Source organism: Amblyomma mixtum, chromosome 2, assembly GCF_055824585.1.
Source record: "Amblyomma mixtum isolate Tamu chromosome 2, ASM5582458v1, whole genome shotgun sequence".
In the NCBI taxonomy this organism is placed as follows: domain Eukaryota; kingdom Metazoa; phylum Arthropoda; class Arachnida; order Ixodida; family Ixodidae; genus Amblyomma; species Amblyomma mixtum.
This window is the reverse complement of record NC_143013.1, coordinates 59,331,938-59,351,596: the sequence shown is the minus strand read 5'-3', so window position 1 is coordinate 59,351,596 and position 19,659 is coordinate 59,331,938. Positions and strand designations below refer to the sequence as shown.

At 43.3% G+C, this 19,659-nt stretch overlaps 1 protein-coding gene across 1 annotated transcript; it reads right to left on the bottom strand.

Moving 5' to 3' along the window:
• Positions 1–1,427: 1,427 nt before the first annotated feature.
• On the bottom strand, positions 1,428–13,912 carry LOC149359446 (procathepsin L-like). The gene is made up of 8 exons (XM_089569048.1): positions 13,775–13,912; positions 12,844–12,968; positions 10,810–10,952; positions 8,856–9,047; positions 7,906–8,097; positions 7,020–7,185; positions 4,052–4,157; positions 1,428–1,618 (listed from the first exon to the last, which is right to left on the bottom strand). Exons 2-8 carry the CDS (start codon positions 12,944–12,946, stop codon positions 1,519–1,521), a joined length of 1,002 nt encoding a protein of 333 aa, XP_089425174.1. The 5' UTR covers positions 12,947–12,968; positions 13,775–13,912; the 3' UTR covers positions 1,428–1,518.
• Positions 13,913–19,659: the final 5,747 nt, after the last annotated feature.

Below are 19,659 nucleotides of genomic sequence, written 5' to 3'. Positions count from 1 at the left end.
AAAAACTACATAACTGGTATTCCATTCAAGGAGGAAAAAAAATTGACGAAACTGATGTCGGAATCCTAGTAGATAACGCACTACTAGAACACACGTCTTCATTTAAATATCTGGGTGTCACATTTGACAGCTACTTACACTGGCAAGACCAAATTGAGGCAGTCTACACGAAGTTGGCGTCTGGATACCGTGCTCTTCATCAGGTTAAGGAACTGTTTGACATGTCTACATTACGGATGCTTTATTTTTCCTTCATTTAAAGCCATCTATCATACTGTGTAGAAGTATGGGGTTGAATTTGCCATACATATTTAGATCTTACTATTCGCCTACAAAAGCGTGCATTAAGAATAATTAATCAGTCTAACCGTTTTCAGCACTGCAAATCGTTATTTTATAAGTCAGTGATTCTTTCATTTGATTTATTGTACCGAGGACAGGGTTAATTGGAGAGACATGGGAGAGGCCTTTGCCCTGCAGTGGGCGTATTCAGGCTGATGATGATGATGTTGACCGATTGAAAATCTCGGCATGTGTTTACAACCTAATTGAACACCTCCGCCCCTTTCATACATCAATACTTCATCCCCCGCTTCGGTCTACTAGAAACCTCTCCTTCGGCAATTTCAACCTCCCTCCCACCCCAATGTATATGGTGAGCGTTTAGTGCAGTCGTCTGGGGTAAAAATCAGGAACGTCATAACCATTTCTCTTCAAAACTCGCACAATTTTGCTGGAATGTTTAAAAAACAATTAACTTAACTAATTGATTCAGCCTGACATTCTTTTTTCCTCGCAGTTTTCTGTTATAATGTACTTTGTATGTAACACAATAGCTTATACTCACACTCGTTGTCCGGAAGTCATCTTTGCCTGTCATGTTTTCAAAGCTACATTCTTTTTTTTGTCTTGAGAAATGTTATTTACAAGTGTTATTTAGACTGCTTTGCATTTAAACTTGTTTCTACGTTACGCTACTCCGTTGTTTTTAATTTGCTTAAGTATTTTGTGTACATGGACCCGAACTAGCCGTATGCTATGGGTCCAAAAAGTGTTTTGTATTTTCTATAAAGGAAGTGCTAAATAAATTGAAATTCAAAATTGAAATTGAAATTGAACAAACGTCTGCATAGTTATCTATAAAAGGAGAGCTAGGTGTATGAGAGTAAAAGTTAGAGATTGGTATAACCACTACACCACATCCACATTTAGCAGCACACAAATTTCACTTAGGGGCATAGTTGACCGTGTGTCCTCATAAAGAAAAGATTTAAGATATCATTCAAGTCGTACTTTTCTTTCGCTGATATTCGGAACCAAGCACCCCTTACCAAAATAAAAACGCGTCGTGTTCTTTTCGTTGCTTGATTGAGCATCATCTCATAACTTGTGGCTACAGTCGTATCGCGATAAGAAATTGACAGTAATGCCGATGGTGCTTTATTTCTTCTATTTCTCGATTCGTTGTTAACTTATGACCACCCTGACTTGTTGCTTTTCTGTGTCTGTAATATTAGCTCAGACGAGGGGGTAGCTTGCAGAACTGGCAATTCCACACTGGTTGTCCTTGTCGCGAGACATCAGGATGTAGCCTTTCTGACCCCAGTCTTCGCCCCAGCTGGAAACAAAGGACGAAAACATTTAGTGCAACCACTCAGTGCCGGTCCATAAAGGTTACTCAAGTCATTTTCGGGTAATATTAATAGTTTCGAATTTAAATTGGAAGTGACCACCACGAGGTGTTTCTTTGTTAAGGCCGATCCACGCGGATTTAGTTTTTGGAACAAAGCAACAAAGTTAACGTGAGCGATAATACCGCAATTGCTTAACACCCAAGCTGCGTTGTGCGGTACCTTATGAAGAAATGAAGCGGCGAGTAGGTCAGCTGCTGTTTGTTTTCAAAGTAAATACGACGAACAAGTGATGATTGTCGCTGATAGGTCTATCTCAGGACAAGGTGCCGCTAGCTAGCCTGATATGTGGAAACAATTGTTCCTCTTGACTAGGTTACAATAAATATAAGACAAGTATAAGCATTTGCATGTTATAGCGTGTGAAATTACTTGTCCTGGGATGTCCACTGCGCCATGGTTTACGGCGATGAGATTGCCTTCCACGCATTTTTCATCGCGTAGCGAACATGGCTATTAAAAACAAGATGAGTTTTCTTCTTGAAAACTGTGACTTTTTTGTGCTTAAACGAGGATATTTTTGCTATATTTATGATTTCATGCTCTTTGACTGCGCACCCTCTAGGGCATGGAAGCGTTGTTCCTTGTTGAAGGCTGCCGATGCAAATAGACAAATCGAAAGGGAGCCAGCTTTCTGCGCTGCTATTGGATCGCGTCTGCCACCGTTTCCGGACTTGTCAGACGCTAGGTTTCAATCTAGCCAGATTTGCGGGGGACGCCCGACGAACTCAACTGTACGAAGTTCGTCGCTCAGTTATTTGAAGTTCATTCCACATGTTAAGACTATTTAACTTGGCAGCGCAATACAGCTTTGCGTAGAAGTTGTGCAAGGAAGAACGTTGCGTAGTGCCGGCTTTGGTAATACTCATCTTGCTCCCGATGTGTAGGCTCATAAATCGAACATTTGATTGGGTTTGCGTCTTGCCTTTGCTTTTTACTAATCTCGTGTAATTCATAATGCCCGGTTGAGGCACATTATTAGCTGAATTCTTTTGAGCGGTAAACACATCATGAAAAACTACTACAATTATGAAAAATGTGACTGAAGTACGCAGTACAAGTACAATCATTAAGGCTGCTATGTGTACCTATGTACGTTTACTCCGAAGGATAAATTCCAGAGAATCGTAGGTTTTAATATTTAGGTCTGTTCGAATTCGGCGGCCAATGTTTAGTAGTTAGTAACATTAGTATGGTACTAGTACAATATTGGTCTATTCATATAGGAGGTTGCGGCCAAGTACTACATCGGGTTGGCCAAATTCTGTTCTGGTGAAGGAGTGCATTGTCGGTTCTGGTCATCGAGGGCAGGCCGCACCCCAGACTTGGTTATGAAAATCCATCCAAACGCATGGATTTTTTTGTAGTTCGGGTGGGGAACTGTGCGGCACCGGAATTCTTATTGCCGCTGTTGCCTTAGTTACGTGGAACATATCCACGAGGGGGATAAACCAAGGTTCACTACGATTTCTCTCCTAATACACTGCAAAGCGATCCGAATTAAGAACGTTCCCTAGCGTTCGACTCTTTTCCTTTACAATTTCATTGTTATTACGTTCACACCTTGGTCAAAATTTGGTCACATGACACATTTACCGGCTGAAAGAAGGCGTGTTAATATAATAGCTGGCCGTGCCTGGGAGTATGCAACACGAAGAGATATACATCTGCAGTCAGTTGGCCGAGCAACTTTTGCTCATTGACACAATGCGAAAGACTGACGCATCCAAAAACGAAAACGGAGACAAGAAAGAGGCCGCGACTACTTTCGCATATGCCGTAGCCGAAGGATGCTTTGTGGTGCTCATTTTGCTCTATAGACAACTCAAAATCAGTTATAGGTCCACGAGCACTACATATGTTCTTCAGCCCTTCTGGGGCTGACAAGCGCAGATCGCCTATTTTATTTAGTGGTACTCTGAATGATTGCCTTTGTACTGCATGACTGAGTACATTTTTCATAACATTAGCGGTTCTTCGTGATACGTTTATCTAAAAAAAGGGGCTTCACATCTTATGGAAAAAAACAATATATGAAAGATGTTTATTGTATTTATACGTATTGGCTCCCACTCAATCACCTACACATCAACAAAGAGCTTTAAACAAACCAGATAATTAAATATGTCTGTATATGTTTTTTTCTAGCCGAAAAATTGTGTTGCAGATATTCGTCATGCTGCTACCTCCGAGCAACGTAAATGCGCGTCTAGGATGGCCACAATTTACATGTTTTAGAATGAACAAAGAGTCAGTTAAAAAATTGTTAGCAGCTTTAGAAGCCAGAAGCGGCGTTATCAGATGAATAATTTGCGCTAGATTTTTTTTAGGCTTACGTGGAGCGCATAGGGTGGTATTACCTGTTTTTGACGAGCCAGTAGTTCTTTCCGCCCTGCACACCGTAGCCCACGGCTAGAACAGCATGGTCCAGCAGCTCGGGATGGCAGTGAGGTTCGTCGTACAGTCCTACGATTTGACGAAGCAACCGTAAATGCTATAAGTGCGACGAACAAGACGCCAGAGGCAAATGCTCAAACTTCTGCAAAGAGTATACATCCACTCCACAGGCACTGATTAGCAAAACTACCTCAAGCCAGTCCGCTATATTGCAGATAGTAGAGGTCACAACTTTCAAAAAGTTACATTACTTTCAAAATAAACAAGTTCTTGGGCTCAATATTTACTCCTGGAATTTATGACTGGAAAAATTTGCGCTGGGAGTGGTGTGTTTTCATGGAGATGTGTTTCTCAGTCCAATAAATGATATGTTTCTACTGCTCAGTCAAATAAATGATTGTAGACTGAATGTGGTGTTGTTACCCCTTTTTTACTTTTTTTGCTTCACTTTTGTTGATACATTGCTTGTTGGTCTTTCCTGTCTTGTTTTCATGTATTTAACCTTACTGATCATCACTTTATTGTTGTATCGACTCCCCTGCTACAATGCTACGGCGCTGCAGGACATATTGAATATAAATCTGCAAAATCAGATGAGTTCAGACGCCACTCCTCCCTATGCTGCGATTTTAGTTGCGGAAGAAAAAAAATTTCACAGCTGTTGCAGTTGATGTTGCTATCTTAAGATTAAAGGATGAACAAACTCCCTGGCTGACATTGTGCAGTGAAATACCTCCTACGTGTTTTTTTCTCCTCAACTGACCGTGACGCGCAGATTCAGCACTACGTCTAGAGTGTGAACCCAAAAAGTACCCCTTCCTGCAGCTTCCTGCAGAGAATCCTGCGCCCTGCTCTCCTCCTATGTTTCGTGTTTCTTATATCTTGTCCTCGTTCTGTTGCGCTGTGTCAATCTGTTTAGACAAAGTTGCTGGATACTGTCGCATCAAGCGGAACAGCATGCGATATTTGTGAACCATAAAACAGGATTAGGCGCTGGCCATAGATATTATGCGTTACAGGGAGATTAAAATGAATGTTGTCAGCATTCCTAGTGTTACGAGTTGGAAGAGTAAACAGATTGATCGTAAGGGGCCGAAAGGTGGCAGAAATTGTTAGGTGGAAGAAATCAATTCGAAGGCAATAAGGGAGTAATTACTCATTGACATCCGCCCAAGCACAGTCGTAGGGTTACAAAGGAAAGCTATACAGCTTTCTCAGTACAGCTTTCACAAAAACTTCGTTGTTAAAAAAAATTCTTCTTGGTCGGGGGTTTGAACCCGGGAACTCCGCGTCATCGGAGCAGTCGCTGTACCAACTGAGCTGACGGGCACGGCGAGCTTATGGTAGGGCGATAGCGAATTTGTCAATAACTCGAAGTGGGAACAGTGTTGGTCAAATGTTTAAGGGAACCCCAGAGGTGGGGCAGATTTAAAATAAGGGAGTAATTACTTCTTTATTACAAATATACTAAACCTTGGGGGTTACCCTAAACATTTATCCTAATCCGGTGGCCCCCATGTCCGCATACCTCATGGCCCATGTGTCACTTTAAGATTATAAATCCCCAAATTTGCATTTTCGTAATAGGTGTGGCCATCGCAGATAGATGATTTGCGGTTGCCCAGATTCATTCTTTGCAAAAACATCAATATTTTCGAACATTGTGGGACGAAACGTCAAAGAGGAACCTGAAATGCTTTCTGCACTACCCAGTGCACCTACTATAGTTTTTTTTTTTACTTAAAGGAAGCTGTTATGCATAACATAGAAGGCTGATAGTTCGGGATAGTGGGCAATTCACATGATATTCTGTAGCGCAAAATAACGAAGGTTTGGTTTGGTTTATGGGGTTTAACGTCCCAAAGCGACTAAGGCTATGAGAGACGCCGTAGTGAAAGGCTCCGGAAATTTCGACTACCTGGGGTTCTTTAACGTGCACTGACATCGCACAGTACACGGGCATCTAGAATTTCTCCTCCGAAGAAATTCAGCCGCCGCCAAATTAAAGAAGGGGCAAGACGCAGACGCTAACTTCAACTAAACACTTTAAATGGTGATCGCATGGTTTCATTTCTTCATTTTTTTCTTCTTAGACCTTTTGATTTCGTTTTGGTATTTTTTTTGTAATTCCTTTGTTCAAACCTCTTACGGTCACAGTGGTAATGATACCCGCATTTTTCTAGCAGCATCTGATGTGTTGCTTTGCAAAAACCGTGATCGCCGAATAAAGCGTTCAGTCAAAGTTAGCACTGCTGCCTTCTCTTTTCGTTGTTTGCGCATAGAACTAAACGTTATGCATAATCTGGCTTCGTTTTAAATATGAGAAAATCTATTTTTATTGGCATTTACATTTTCAAATATGAGCCAATCGTCCTAGAACGAAGGGATCATAAAGGTTGCGCAGTTTACTCATTAGAGAGGTACAGACGCAATGTTCTGGTTGTCCGTTTTGTTGCCTAGAAAGAGGCCTGTGGGCCTAGTAATCATGAAAAGTAACTCACAACAGCCATGAGTTGCGTCAATAATTATTCATAAACGCTTTCCGTAGCGGAAGTTCAGGTTTAGGTCGGCGCCAGCGCTGAACTTCATCCCGACATCATTGTTGGCCTGCTAACGTGGAGTAACAAATTCTTGATTATGTGGGCATCATCAGCAAGCATTGGTTGTTAACGGGTGAGGTCGCAACAATGGAGGCAAGTGCACTTTGATGTCACGTGATACAGGTGCAAATGCCCAGCGGCTCCTCGGACAACATTCAGAATGAATAAATTTACACTCAGCGCCTGCGACTTAAACTTGCTAGATGGCATTTCCTACAGCCCGTTAAACAAATCGTATCATTTATTAAGTCGGAAATTTTTGCGTCAGTATGCCAGTAAGGACATTTAGCAGCGCACACCATTTACGACGAAAGCCAAGTAAAATCTTTACCTCCGGAATAGAACTGGAAGCTCTGATGACTCGCATCGATAGCAACAGAAACGGGACCAGCAGTAGCGACAGCCGTCTTCAGGTCATCTTCAGAGCCCTTCTGAATGTCCATGTACCCGGTGTCAGTTGCTCCGACGTCCTCCTTTTTAAATGTGCACTCTTGGTCCTGCAGGCGAAATGTTTTTCCTAAATAATGTAACACCTTCGGAGGAGTTTTGCTGTTAGAGTCCGAAGCGCAAAGAAGCACTGGCCGCTGTGTGTTTCTGTAGTCAACAATCGACGCTAAACGAACTATCTCCGTGGTAATGCAGCGGACGCAGCGTTTGGTTGCTTAGCAGGAGTGCAGGGTTTTAATCCCGTGGCTCTTCACTGATTTCAGTGGAGGTGAATTGCAAGAGCAGCCGTTTGTGGAGGTTTGCTTGTACGTGAAGGAATCCCAGGTGATTTGAGTAATACAATCAATACGATGTTCTGCAGTGTTGCTTTGTCGCGTTAAAGAAACATAGGTAGCTTGAGAAGCATAACTGTTTTTCACTGTACGCCGAATTGTTTTTGAGCACATGCAATGCCATTTAGGGTTCTGAGTGCTGATATTGTCTCGGCTCATGTGAGTGAAACAGAGTGTGGAGCCCAGCTTCATATAATAGCCTTTGACACTAGAATTTAACTTACACGAGTCTCATCAATTAGTTTCCGGAATTCCCCAATGCCTATCATGCAGCGCATGAAACCCCGTTAGCTGTCTTTTTTAATTATTAGTTTAGCGAACAGCTGGTATTAGGCAGGTAAACTGCCCGCGCGTCAACTACCTACTAGCCAATTTTCCATGCTTGTATTGAGCGTTATAAGCACTCAAGACCAGAGTAGAACGATGACGTAAACTTACGAGGGCTACGTATGGGTAGCTTTCTTCGGTGTCAATACCACCGTTGTCCTTAATGTACGAAAAAGAATAGTCCATGAGTCCGCCATCGCAGCCCTGGTTGCCGTAATTTCCGGAGCAATCGACCAGGTTTTGTTCGCTAAGCGAGACGAGATTTCCAGTCTTCAGAAAATGCTGGCCCTCGAGAGATCCAGTCTGCGTTGTAAAATAGAGAAACTTGTAGTGCATATATTATTTTATAAATTACATAATTTGAGTACACACGACACGAGTGCACGAATCCCTCCTGCTGAATTCTATTAGACACACATCTGCAAAGTGTCGGCATAAACGGACAACTGCCAATCAGCGCAGAAGTAACATTTCAGTAGGATTTAGGAGCTTGTCTTCCGACGTGCATGCCAAGTTAAGAAAATACTAAAGATAGTGCTTACTACTCGCGTGTAAAGTTATGATATGTAGATGCAGCTTGTCTACATCGGAAGGTAAACTCCACGAAAGGTTGACATACGCTACAAGTTAAAAATGTACTATCACAAATCAAGTTTTCTGCGAAGTTAGGCGACCGCATGGTAAGGCCTTCAAACTTTAGTCGAGTCTTCTTATTATGATGGACGTAGGCTGTGAAACAATCTCGGAGCTTGGCTTATTAGTTTGACAGGCATTCGTCTGGCCAAGGATACAAATTTCAGTTCGTTCTCAAGCCAGAACAAATGCTTTTGTTCTGGAATTAAAAATCATAATTCTGCCAATCGTGGCAAGCTGTAGGGCTTTTTACGGTATGGTTATCGTAAAGAACATAATCGTAGTATCATAAGATAACTAGCCAGCACTTTACGCTAGAAACTCGTATAAAACAAACTGGTAAACTTGGGAAGGCTTGATGGGTGAACACACAACAGATGTGATGTTCTCAGAGTGGTCGGGTCGTATCGTGCAAGCTGAATACTTACGGAGCTGAATGCCCAGCAGGATCCACACTGGCCCTGATTTTTGACGGGAGTCACGGCCCCCTTTTCACGCCAGTCAACCGTGTCCGGCAGGCTGCTGTGATTCAAGTTAGCCGGAGGCAGGTAGGTGGATCCGCCAGTTCCTGATCTCTTTCCGCGGTACCCATTCATCATCTTAACGAACTCGTGCGGCAGCTGCGAAGAACGAGAACAGTTGTTTGGCGCATTTGACACATGATACACTTTAAACTTCAATATGTTTGTTTTAAGCAACGCGTGTATATCGTTGCTAGCACTTAAAAAGACACTGGATGGCCTCTTCGTTGTGCTTCGCCGCGAATCAATGCGCATCGGCTCGTGAATTAAACAGTGAAATTGGAAAGGTTCGTAACTACATCGGTGCTTGCGTAAACTATCGTACGCAGCGTGATAATGTTATTCTATCTAAATACAATAACTCTAAGTGATGGCTTAATCAGTGAGGCAGAAGGACTACTTTGAAACTGTAGTTACCTTTTTATATCGCATAATAAACTTTTGGCTTCCCTTGCCTCGTAAAATCATTCCCGAGTGCCCAGCCATTGCCTTTGCAATGAGAGGGCTTGTTGGTTATGTCCTGCTATTAATTATCGACCTGATTATGTCTTCCTCTTAATTATCCACCTGCGTATGTCTCTTCTAAGACCACATACAGGCCCCTATTGAAACTTTTCTTTTGCTCTTCAGTGAATGAACATTGCCAGTGTGGAGCACACAGTTAGAAGGGCCAAAGTAGAATCTACATGTAGTATATAATTCTATATAGCCTGCTATGACTTGTCTTTGAGGATAATGCTGGCTATAACAGGTGATTTTTACGAACTTTGGGGTGATTTATTTTTACACAAAAATAACAATGTGCACCAAACTATGGATCTGGATTCCTTTTTGTCCATAATTACTCAACCAGCAGATCTTTGAGTAGCATAACCGCTCTGTCCAAGCAGATGGATTTAGTACAATAAATGACAGATAAAAATCTTCAATCACAACTTCAGCAATGGCGCAACAGACGACATTGCTAGCCGCTCTAAGAGCGCGTAATCATGTTCATTACACGGAATGGGTGCAGAAGAAGTGTAAGCGTTAGGTTTCGCAACTGTGTCGTAGCACACCTAAACTAATCCCAATCACACTCCTTGTTTACCAGGCAATACCCACAATATCAAAGGAGACACACCTTTGTTCTGTCTGATGAAAAATACATTTTTATTTAGAAATGGTTGTAATGTTTGCTGCTGAAGAAAAAGACTAGAGTTCTCCACTTCGTCATCAACAGTGGCCTAGAAATATGTTTTCCGATCACAGGACCACTGAAGGGTGTTGAAATCTATGGAGCTCAGGAGAGACTAGGCTGCGCCCCTACGCGAACCTGGGGCGCTGTCCTTTCTTGTGTCCCATTGCACTCCTTATTTTCTTTTATTCCTTCACCCACTACCCATATTATGAAGCATTTAGCATTGTTTGGAGCGTCGACTAAACATAACTGACCTGATCAATGGAGATATGGAGTTCTACGTTCGGGGTAGTTTTCACTCACCGTAATGCAGTTCTTAACACAGGCTTGATTCAACCTTGCGAAATGATTGGTATTGATATTACGATGCTCTTACGGAGCAGATAACAAGGCAATGGCAAAACGAGTCAGAAAACCCTTTCAGCTATTTCACACGCAGCGTTGACGAAACATTTGAGGAAATTAAAAATCAACTCTACTTTTCGCATTTGTCTTGTTCTAGCCTACAGAGTTAATAAAAATATGACCTGGTAACAAAAAGAAAAGAAATGCCGATCCTAAATATTTCTAGTCAGCTGAGGGGGTCACGAAGAATTTCACTGTTTCGTGTTTAAATTGCTCGTAGAATATACGCACGTAAGGAGCCGCAGACTGCAAAACATGCATATCAATATAGCTCACCAGGTCACCAAACTTGTTCATGCCCACGGTGTAAGAGACGAGGCCTCTGGCGTACTTCTCATTGTGCCTGGCAATGAAAAGGCTGTTTTCTGTGAAGATCTTGAACCGGAGGAACTCCTCAACATTGGACTCGTAAGTCTTTTCTGGTAAGAAAATAACATTTCAAATGATCCACAAGCTGAATTTTTTACAGTAAAACAGGGGAGAGTTGGTGCAGAACATCGGATAGTAGAGTGCAACAAAAGACAACACAGAAGAAAGAACGTCTGGACATGTGTTTCTGTATTTATATTTCTGATTTCGTGCGCAATATATTTATTGTCCGCGGTATTTTGTCGGCTAAGTCGGTTAAGTCGCTAATACCTTTTTCTCCTCAATCGAACACAAAGTACACTAATTTGCTTTCTTTTTTTTTCTAAGGTTTCACTTTTGTTGTTGCCGGGGGCCCCTGGGGTTTTATTTCGTTGTTTTACTTTCACGCGTTTGACTCGGCGTTTGCCACGTTACTGACTTCCGTGTCTCAGTCTTTGACACGAGATTACTTCCTGTTCTGTTGCTTTCATGATTCATCCAGTTTTTTAAGTAGTTGCACATGCCTTCTCGTGATTTTCGGGTTCTGTGATATCCATTTGAGTGGTTTTGATGCTGGCATTATATAATATATTGGCGAGTCATTATCTTCTTGGAATTGTGATGGCCTGTGTGTATTTAAAGCTCTGCCGTTTTCAATAAAATTTCCGTCGTTAGTTCAGCGCCAGTCCTGTTGGTTGTGTCTCTATTGTGTCCCGGTTTTCTGCGCTGCTATTACCTTCCTTTAAAAACAGAAAAAAAATTTGATCGATTGCTTTCTTTGCTTGTATCTTCAAAACGTTGCCAGCTGCGATCTTTTACCACATTGGACGTATATAAACAAAAACATCTTAGCTGAGCCTATCAAAATTTTTGCATAACGCACTCTTCTTGCTTTTGCTTTTCAAAGAGTGTCTCATTGCAAAGCTTGTAATACATGCATGCGAGGTGGAACACAAGTTAAACTGTAGAATGTGATGTTCTTCAATATAATGATTATAGGATTTTTTTTCACTGGATCAGTGGGTGGACATCTTTCTCTAGGGAACACGATGTCACCGTGGCCTCAGCATTGATGTAGTATGCTGAAGGCGAGAACTCATCCAGCTAGCCGAAATTGTTGCTATAAGGGTATAATTACAGTAAGCATAATTAAAGCTCTTAATTTGATTGTAACCAGTAAATTATAAACTCTGCATTATGTACCACGGAAACTAGTGCGTGCTCAAGTCATGAGTCGACGTTTATTTGCATGGGATTTTTAACTCTTTTAAGCAGAAAAATGAAATAGACATCTTTATTTTTAACACAGCAGGAAAGTTAGTGTCCATCGCTCAAGGCGCACTTACATGCGCACAGAGTTCATGCTTTAGAATTGTTATGGCAACGATGCTCAATTTATTAATGCAAGCCATTAACGAGATTCGGTGCTCAGGGCTGCTTCCACGTTCGACTCGTTCTTAAATCGCACTCAACCTTGGTGCTCCTGTTTTGATGTTACTCTTAGAGGACTGATTTTCTGGCGAGCATGCCAGCCCACTTGTCGTGCGTGTTATCTTTTTAAAACACTTGCAAGAGATGATATTCGGGTTGAAATCAACCGAGCCCACAAAATCTCTGAGCTCGCCCGCCCCCCCCCCCCCCCCCACCTTCTTCTGATCCCGAGCTCATCCAACTTCAACAGTAAAATAGAAAAACACGCGAAGTTTTAGCTGGGGTTTTGAATCTAAAGGCCGACATTAGCTGAAAAAGTTTTTGAGTACGCTTAGTCATGCGGATGTTTTTTTTCTAAATCTTGTCCTCGACCTGTGACAGATTGCTTTCTCCGTAGGCTACCGACCCGAGCTTTTAAAGCCTCTTTAAACTTTCATTCTCTCCTCGTATTACAAAAAAAGTGACGTCAAGCACTGTTCATTCCTCGTCTTTCACAGTAGGCATCTTTCATTTCGAAGCGGGCTTACTTACTGTGTGCTACCTTGAAGGCCTCCCATTGGGTGCGGAGTATTTCCTGTGAAATGGCTGCCGTGGACGCCACCACAAGCGCACACAGTACGGTGAACCGTAGCATTATGGAGGTACGGACACGATTCCTGCATTGACGAAAAGCACAATCAAGAATGTAGCTCTGATTCGCCGTTAAGTTATGTTGACCGCACTAGTACTTGGGCAGAGTCGAATCACACAAAGAACTTACCAGTCAGCATTCACACAGAGATAGTACACACTCCTTTAAATATGCGCCCAGATGAGACGCTTCACATGTCAAGGAAATGGAGGAAAGAGGTTGTTTCTCTGAGGACGAATAAAATGCTGCTAGAAGAAACCAGCATAGGCCAAAGTAGCAATTCGCTCGTAAGTTTGATAGAATCTTGGGAACAGTGCCAGGAAAAGGTGACCACGGCGCACGCAATAAATGTTGTGGTTGTCTGCGAACCGTTATAGAAATTTAAATTTTTTGCTGCGGTAGCGGTATTCAAAGCCAATCTATAAAACAGTTACATTTTGAATTTCAGCAAAAATTACCAGCCACAGGTTAATTTCATTTGTACACCACACAGCACCCGTGTAAGTAAAGGAAGGCGAATGTGGTCCTTCCTACTTTCTTTAGAGATGTCGCAGAGTATCTGCTTAATGCGATTAGAAGCATTTAAAATAACTCATTCAAATGGGCCTTAAACATAGATTGTGGAAAAGAGATTGTGGAAGCCAAGGTTAAAGAAGCTGCAGATACGTGGCTGTTTATGCTAGTGCTCGCTTCTTGAACAAATAATCTTCACAGTGTTCACTCTTTACTTACGAGGCCTCACCTCACAACATCATGGGGGTGCTGACTGCACAAAATTTTTTGCATGTCGCGAATAATAAGATCAGCGTACAGTAACCGCTGAAGCATTACCTGATGATGAGCTTCCAGATGGGGCACACCGCGAGATGTTGCTGGCTGTTACGGGTTATATACCTTTCGGACCAACTTGTTTGTCACACTGTGCCCTTGTTGCACACAGCGCTATCATTCGAAGCAAGAGAAAGCTGAGCAATGCTATCTGAGGCGATAGAACGTCCTGAAAACCTTTTTTTTTTGCGCAGCTTGTGCTCGGTCGCTGCGTACAATTGCTTGGCCCGACATTTTCTTGCAACCAGCTGCTGTCATGTATCCTGTGGTGATAAAAGGTTGATTCGGCAGTAACTTAATCTGCCATTGAACGCAACCTCTGTCCGCCGTGTATTGTAGGCCTAGCAGTGATAAAACATGACACTTTCGTTGCTAAAACGGCATCATGGGGCTGAAGGAGCCACATGAACCGTTCATGAGCCATATTTACTACCTGAGCTTCCTGCCTCATTTTGGCATCAGTGTTTGGTGCAAAAAAGTTTGGTGCACATCATTTACTGACACCTCCCTCAGAATATATGAAGGCGCACTAAGACGTTTTAATCGCAGGAGAGCTGCAAAAAAGTTTTATAAATGAGGAAAGTACGCACTCAATTCTAAACTGAAATTCGCTTGATGCAGACGGCTCAAGCACATGCAGAGTGCAAGATCTTGAATAAACAGCGCGAACGAAGACGAGCACAAAAGACAAGCAGACGGACGACACAGCGACCCAGCGACACAGCTCTCACACGCCGCGGCTTGCATTCTGCGAAATGGCGCTACTACTGCTGTTTCAGTAAAGAGACTAGGAGCTACATTTTGGCGTCCTTGCTGTTTGCCACCCTGAATAACGGCACTGTCCACAAGAGACAATATAGACGAGAAAGACACTTAGCAAACATGGCCACTCTGTGAACTACAATGCAGAGTAAAACGATTGTGGAAAAATTCAGCGCTGTGTCGTCCGTCTGCTTGTCTTTTGTGCTTTTCTTCGTTCGCGCTGTTTATTCAGGATGCTTAACCAACTAGCCCACCAAAAAGAGTGTAAGAGACGATGTTTGAACTGTTTATTGGTTGTATGTAGGTTGTAGGTTTGCGGAAAAACTGTGAGTACCGGTGCCATCTGCCATCCAACTAGGTTTCGCAAAGCCTGACGAATGATCATAGGAACTTACGAGAGGAATGTGCGTCAGAAGGAGGAGTTTGTATATTGTTTTCATTCTTGCACTCTTCCTTTTTTGACTTTTAAGACAGATGGTTTCCAGCGTGCCAGCGGCAAGGAGTTCAAGCTTTGCCGCAACTTTGTGCAGAATAATTATGCCGATGATGAAATAGTAATTACGCCTATTGGGATGGCGCATCGTGTTCCTCTAGACTTTTGCGCTTCTTTGCCTCCACCTCTGTCTACCTAAGTTTAGCGTTTTCTCGGCGCCTACGCTTCATCGCCATTGCCTTGCGCTCTCTGTCACGTTGGAGAGCGGGATCGCTTCTTCTCTTGGCCGCTGGCGCTTAAGACGCTGTTGTGCAGGGAACCGGGATGCCTTAGGGTCACTCACGGAATGACCAGCTGTCTTTACTTCCACGCCTTGCTCAAGATTCTTCATTCCTTGTTGTTCTTTCCATGATAGTTTGTTGACAAAGAAATAGTGAGTGGGTGAGGGGCGGCGCTTCTGTGATGTGAAGGTAGGTGGATAAGTCCTCGCTCTCACACGCCAAGGTTTGCATTCTGCGAAATGGCGCTACTACTGCTGTTTCAGTAAAAGACTAGAATCTAAATTTTGGCGCCCTCGCTGTTTGCTACCCTGAATGACGGAACTGACCACAAGAGACAATAGAGACGAGAAAGACACTTAGCAAACATGGCCACGCTGTGAACTACAGCCCAGAGTAAAACGATTGTGGAAAAATTCGCCTTCCAAAGACATTGCTGAAGTAATATACCTTCTGTAAGCTTTTTTTTTTTCCCAAGGGGCTAATAGCTCTCAATTCAACTCGCCAAAGTTTTAGTGTCCTTAAAGCATAGACTGTCACATTGTTGCCCAGATTGCAGATAACATCGCGGCAGTGGTATGGTTAACATGGAGGCCCATGCATACGTAAGTGTGACAATAGTTCAGCACGGCCAGCTTCACTATTTACGTTATCTTACTTGCTTTACTTGGGCACTGTGTGGTGGGCAATGCTTTTGGAATCAAAGGTGCCTTCGTCGAGCCAAGTGGCAGCGATGCTATATGTCTGTCATTAGACGACGGTGCCTAATTTTCTTATTGCTTTTTCTTACCACGTTTTTCTTACGTACGTGAGTTGTTAGTCCACTCGCGCTTCAAATGACTAAAAAATAGTTGTTATCTTCCTGAGTCGTCACAACTTGCTAAAACAGTTAGAGGTTATACTGGAAGCCAAGCATGTAGGCACAAGACTTTGATTCGAAAGATTAGCGCCAGACTAGAACTTCACGCAGAAAATTCAGGATTTCTTAAGGTAGCAGCCGGCGCGTGGATGGTGTTAGATTCCTCTCGGAGTAACCGCACCCCTTTCTGCAGCTTCCGTGCTGCTTATCAACATCTACTTTAACCTCACATGAACGCTCAGTATTCGGGCCCGCTGCTGTCAGTGACTGGAATAACTTACCCGCACACATCGCCAGAACCACCAATTTGCCTGGTTCCAAGTCTCTCTTCAAAATACCGTGGTTCAAGGCACTTTACGCAGGAGCTTCTCAGCCAACAAGGTTCAGGCTCACCAGATACCAAGAATTGCGGCTTCGACCGCACCGTTGGCTAAGTGGTTGAGCCCCCGCCTCGCATGCGGGACGTGCGGCGTTAGATCCCCAGTGCCGCCGGGCACCCACCAGTGATACAATGGGTACATGCTTTCCCTTCACCTGGCGCTCGGCTTATCAGAGGTGAAATGCTTGGAAATTGGGTCATTCACACGGCCTTGATTAGTCAAAAACACCTTGTGCCATAGAGCTCTGTGGCCACAGATGCCATTTCGCCACAAAAATCCTTCATATCATCATCCTCATAAAGTTGTGGTTAGTGACCTCTAGAAATATTTATTGTTCAACAAAATCAAAGTATTCATCGCATGCAGTGAATATCCCCAACACCAAAACAAGCATTCAAGTAGCTCATGAGCGTTTCTGTAAGGTGAGAAGAGACTGACTTCAGGCCTCTTTCACACCAAACGAGAACATCCTTAACAACTCATTTTGCTGATTCGAAGCGCCTTCCAGGGAGCACGCGAACTGTTCGGTTCATTGGTATGAAACGGCTGCCTAACCCTGAAAAAAGCATTCGCTTGGAAACTGCACGCGTGCCTGAACGCACCCAAAACCGCCATGAAGCGAGGCTGGTAGCAAATACGCTATCAGGTGTTCATTGTCTCTTGTTTGCACGGAAGTGTGATGGGGAGCGTATTTGTTTGCGCGTGCCGTGATTTGTCCCTGCTAGGTGCTTTCAGCAATAGAGGCACGACACGACAGCGTCGGCAGGAAGGCTGTCCGGTCTTTTAACAACACATGACACGGGCATCGCTTGGCTGCTGTTTGAATCACACTCAGAAGGGGCGGCATCATTTTATGCCTTTAGGCTCGTGTCTGCAACAAAAGTACTAATCGCATAAATTTTTTATGAATCCACTGAAATTTGGGACATCTGCCCCCTCATGCTGCATGCAGCTGCTTATTGGGAAGTCATGAGAAGCTTAGCTAGGCCTTTTCCGCGGGTGTGAATTAGGTAAGAACACATTAATTTAACATGGCAAAAGTGGCGTTTACTGCGCTTGTTATTCCGCCATAGTGTTGCTCACCAACACCATCTGCTTACTTGGAGAAACTCGGGCGGCTTACATTAGTATGGTGCAGATGAATCAATGGAAGTCTTCCTGCGGCGTTTAAGATACGAGTATCTGGGATTTTTGCTTCTACGCACAATATAATGCAAATATAATGTTCTGATTTCTCTAGCTCGCAAAAGAGGCATGACATCAAACTTGTTCAAAACCGCTCAGCAATAAGAGAAACAGGCAAGGAGAAGGAAACAAGAACAGGGTACCACATAATGGGTTAAAAGAAAAGATTTTTGTTACTTCGTGAATTTGAAGCATGTCAAAAATTCTTCAGAGAACGAGTTTCGTACATCTCGACCACCTTGCTCCTGAAGTAACCGCCATGACTTAAAATGAAGTTGTTAACGGTTAAAGGAGCAGTTAAGGTCCCCAAAGGATGCAAAATAGGTTTTATCCCCAAAACAAACTACAGCACTCATACGTACGTATCTGTAGGATATATCTAATTCACTATGAAGAGTCTTCACAGCGGAGTATTGCAAGCGCCACTTCCCTGCTTGTGAGCGCGTGATTTAGGGAGCACAGTGCTGCTTGTGGGTTAGCTTCAGCTATTAGTTCATATTTTTAAGAGCTTCCTTGGCAGTGTCTCCCATCTTCAGGGCTTTAAATGGGACATTGCTATAGAGGGTGTCCTTTGTTAAACCTTTACAGGCACCAGGGACGAGGCACAATGCCGTGTGTGTCTTTCAATGTTCCTTGTGTCTCGTCCCTTACGCTGTTCTCTCAACATGCAAAGAATTGATATCGAGGAGATAATAAAAGGAATTCCGGTGGTCTCTATTCCTCTCCTTTATTAAACAAATAACAACTTAATATCGTTCCTCTTTGACGCTTTCATGTGGCTGGAGCAGTAGCTAGAACAACGGGATAGCTTGCAAGACTGGCGATGCCGCAGTGGTTGTCCTTGTTGCGAGCCCTCACGATGTAGCCTTTCTGACCCAGTCGTTACTCCAGCTGTAAAGAGAAGGTAACATCGTATTGTAGAACATCTGGACACGTGATTGTGGATATTACGGAAGAAATTTGCATGTATTTGCTGTAATGTGTTCCTGCTCTTTGCTGAAATGTGACGCACGGTGGTGCTCCGAAGAGCATGCAATTTGCTTTGTATTTAATTTGGTCACGAAAAGCGTAAGGTTGCGGACAGAATATTTCGGTTGCTTAACTTTCTGGCTTTACTTCTTACCCATCCTACCACCTTGCTCATGTGCAATATAGACAATTTCCCTCCCTTGGAGAAAAAAATGGGGTGAAGAATTCTTTCGTATTTTCCTAAGTTTGCATAACCTTGCCGTACTTGTACTTACCAATTCAATATGTAACGTATACCATGGATATAGACAGCAACTCGTAGCCTGTTCAAAATTTGCTAAAATCCAAACGTCTAGTCGGTGCTAACCTGGTGCGTCACAGCATCGGGGTGGTGCGGGAGAAATAGTCTCCAGCGAGAATCACATACCGTCTGGGGAATGTACGCTACATGGCTGCATCCTTGATACAGCCGCTTTCTCATTGACTGCAGCTGCACGACCACGAGTCTTCCTCATTGGCTTATCTCTTCCACTTCAAGGTCACGGCGTGGCTTCGGATAGACCCCGGAGAAATCCGTGATGGCGGTTAGTAGCACTGGAGCCCTAAAATGTGCCTTCAGACATTTAGAATACATCGACAGCGAAAGAATGCGCTGCGGCCATTCTCATTCACCTCTTACTACTTTAACCGTGCTCCGGTGTTTTCCGCGTTTCTTGTAAGTAGAGGCTGTGGGTAGAGACACCTCTTTGAGTACAACCCTTGGCCTAAATATGCTACATTTACTTCCCTGCGAGAGAAGCTGCGTTAAGCAGGTCCTCCTTCCTTCCCCCGCCCTGCTTTTAAAGTCGTTTTACTTCATTGGGATTGAAGAATAGAAAAGCAGCTCCACTCGCCGCCTAAACCGCGTTCAAGAGCCAAAACACGTCAAAGGGATGGTGTCATTATAAACGCGCTTCATTTATTATGCTTTTTAAATAACATTTTCAGCCGACTAAAATGAAGACAAATTTATTGGGGCAAAA

What these genes read in the sequence shown, in the direction of transcription:
- LOC149359446 (XM_089569048.1), bottom strand. Translation starts at nt 12,946, where the DNA reads ATGCTACGGTTCACCGTACTGTGTGCGCTTGTGGTGGCGTCCACGGCA. An exon ending in GGCCTTCAAGGTAGCACACA is followed by an intron (nt 10,953 to 12,843) that starts GTAAGTAAGCCC and finishes TTTTCTTACCAG; the next exon opens with AAAAGACTTACGAGTCCAAT. An exon ending in TACTGGCTCGTCAAAAACAG is followed by an intron (nt 1,619 to 4,051) that starts GTAATACCACCC and finishes CTTTGTTTCCAG; the next exon opens with CTGGGGCGAAGACTGGGGTC.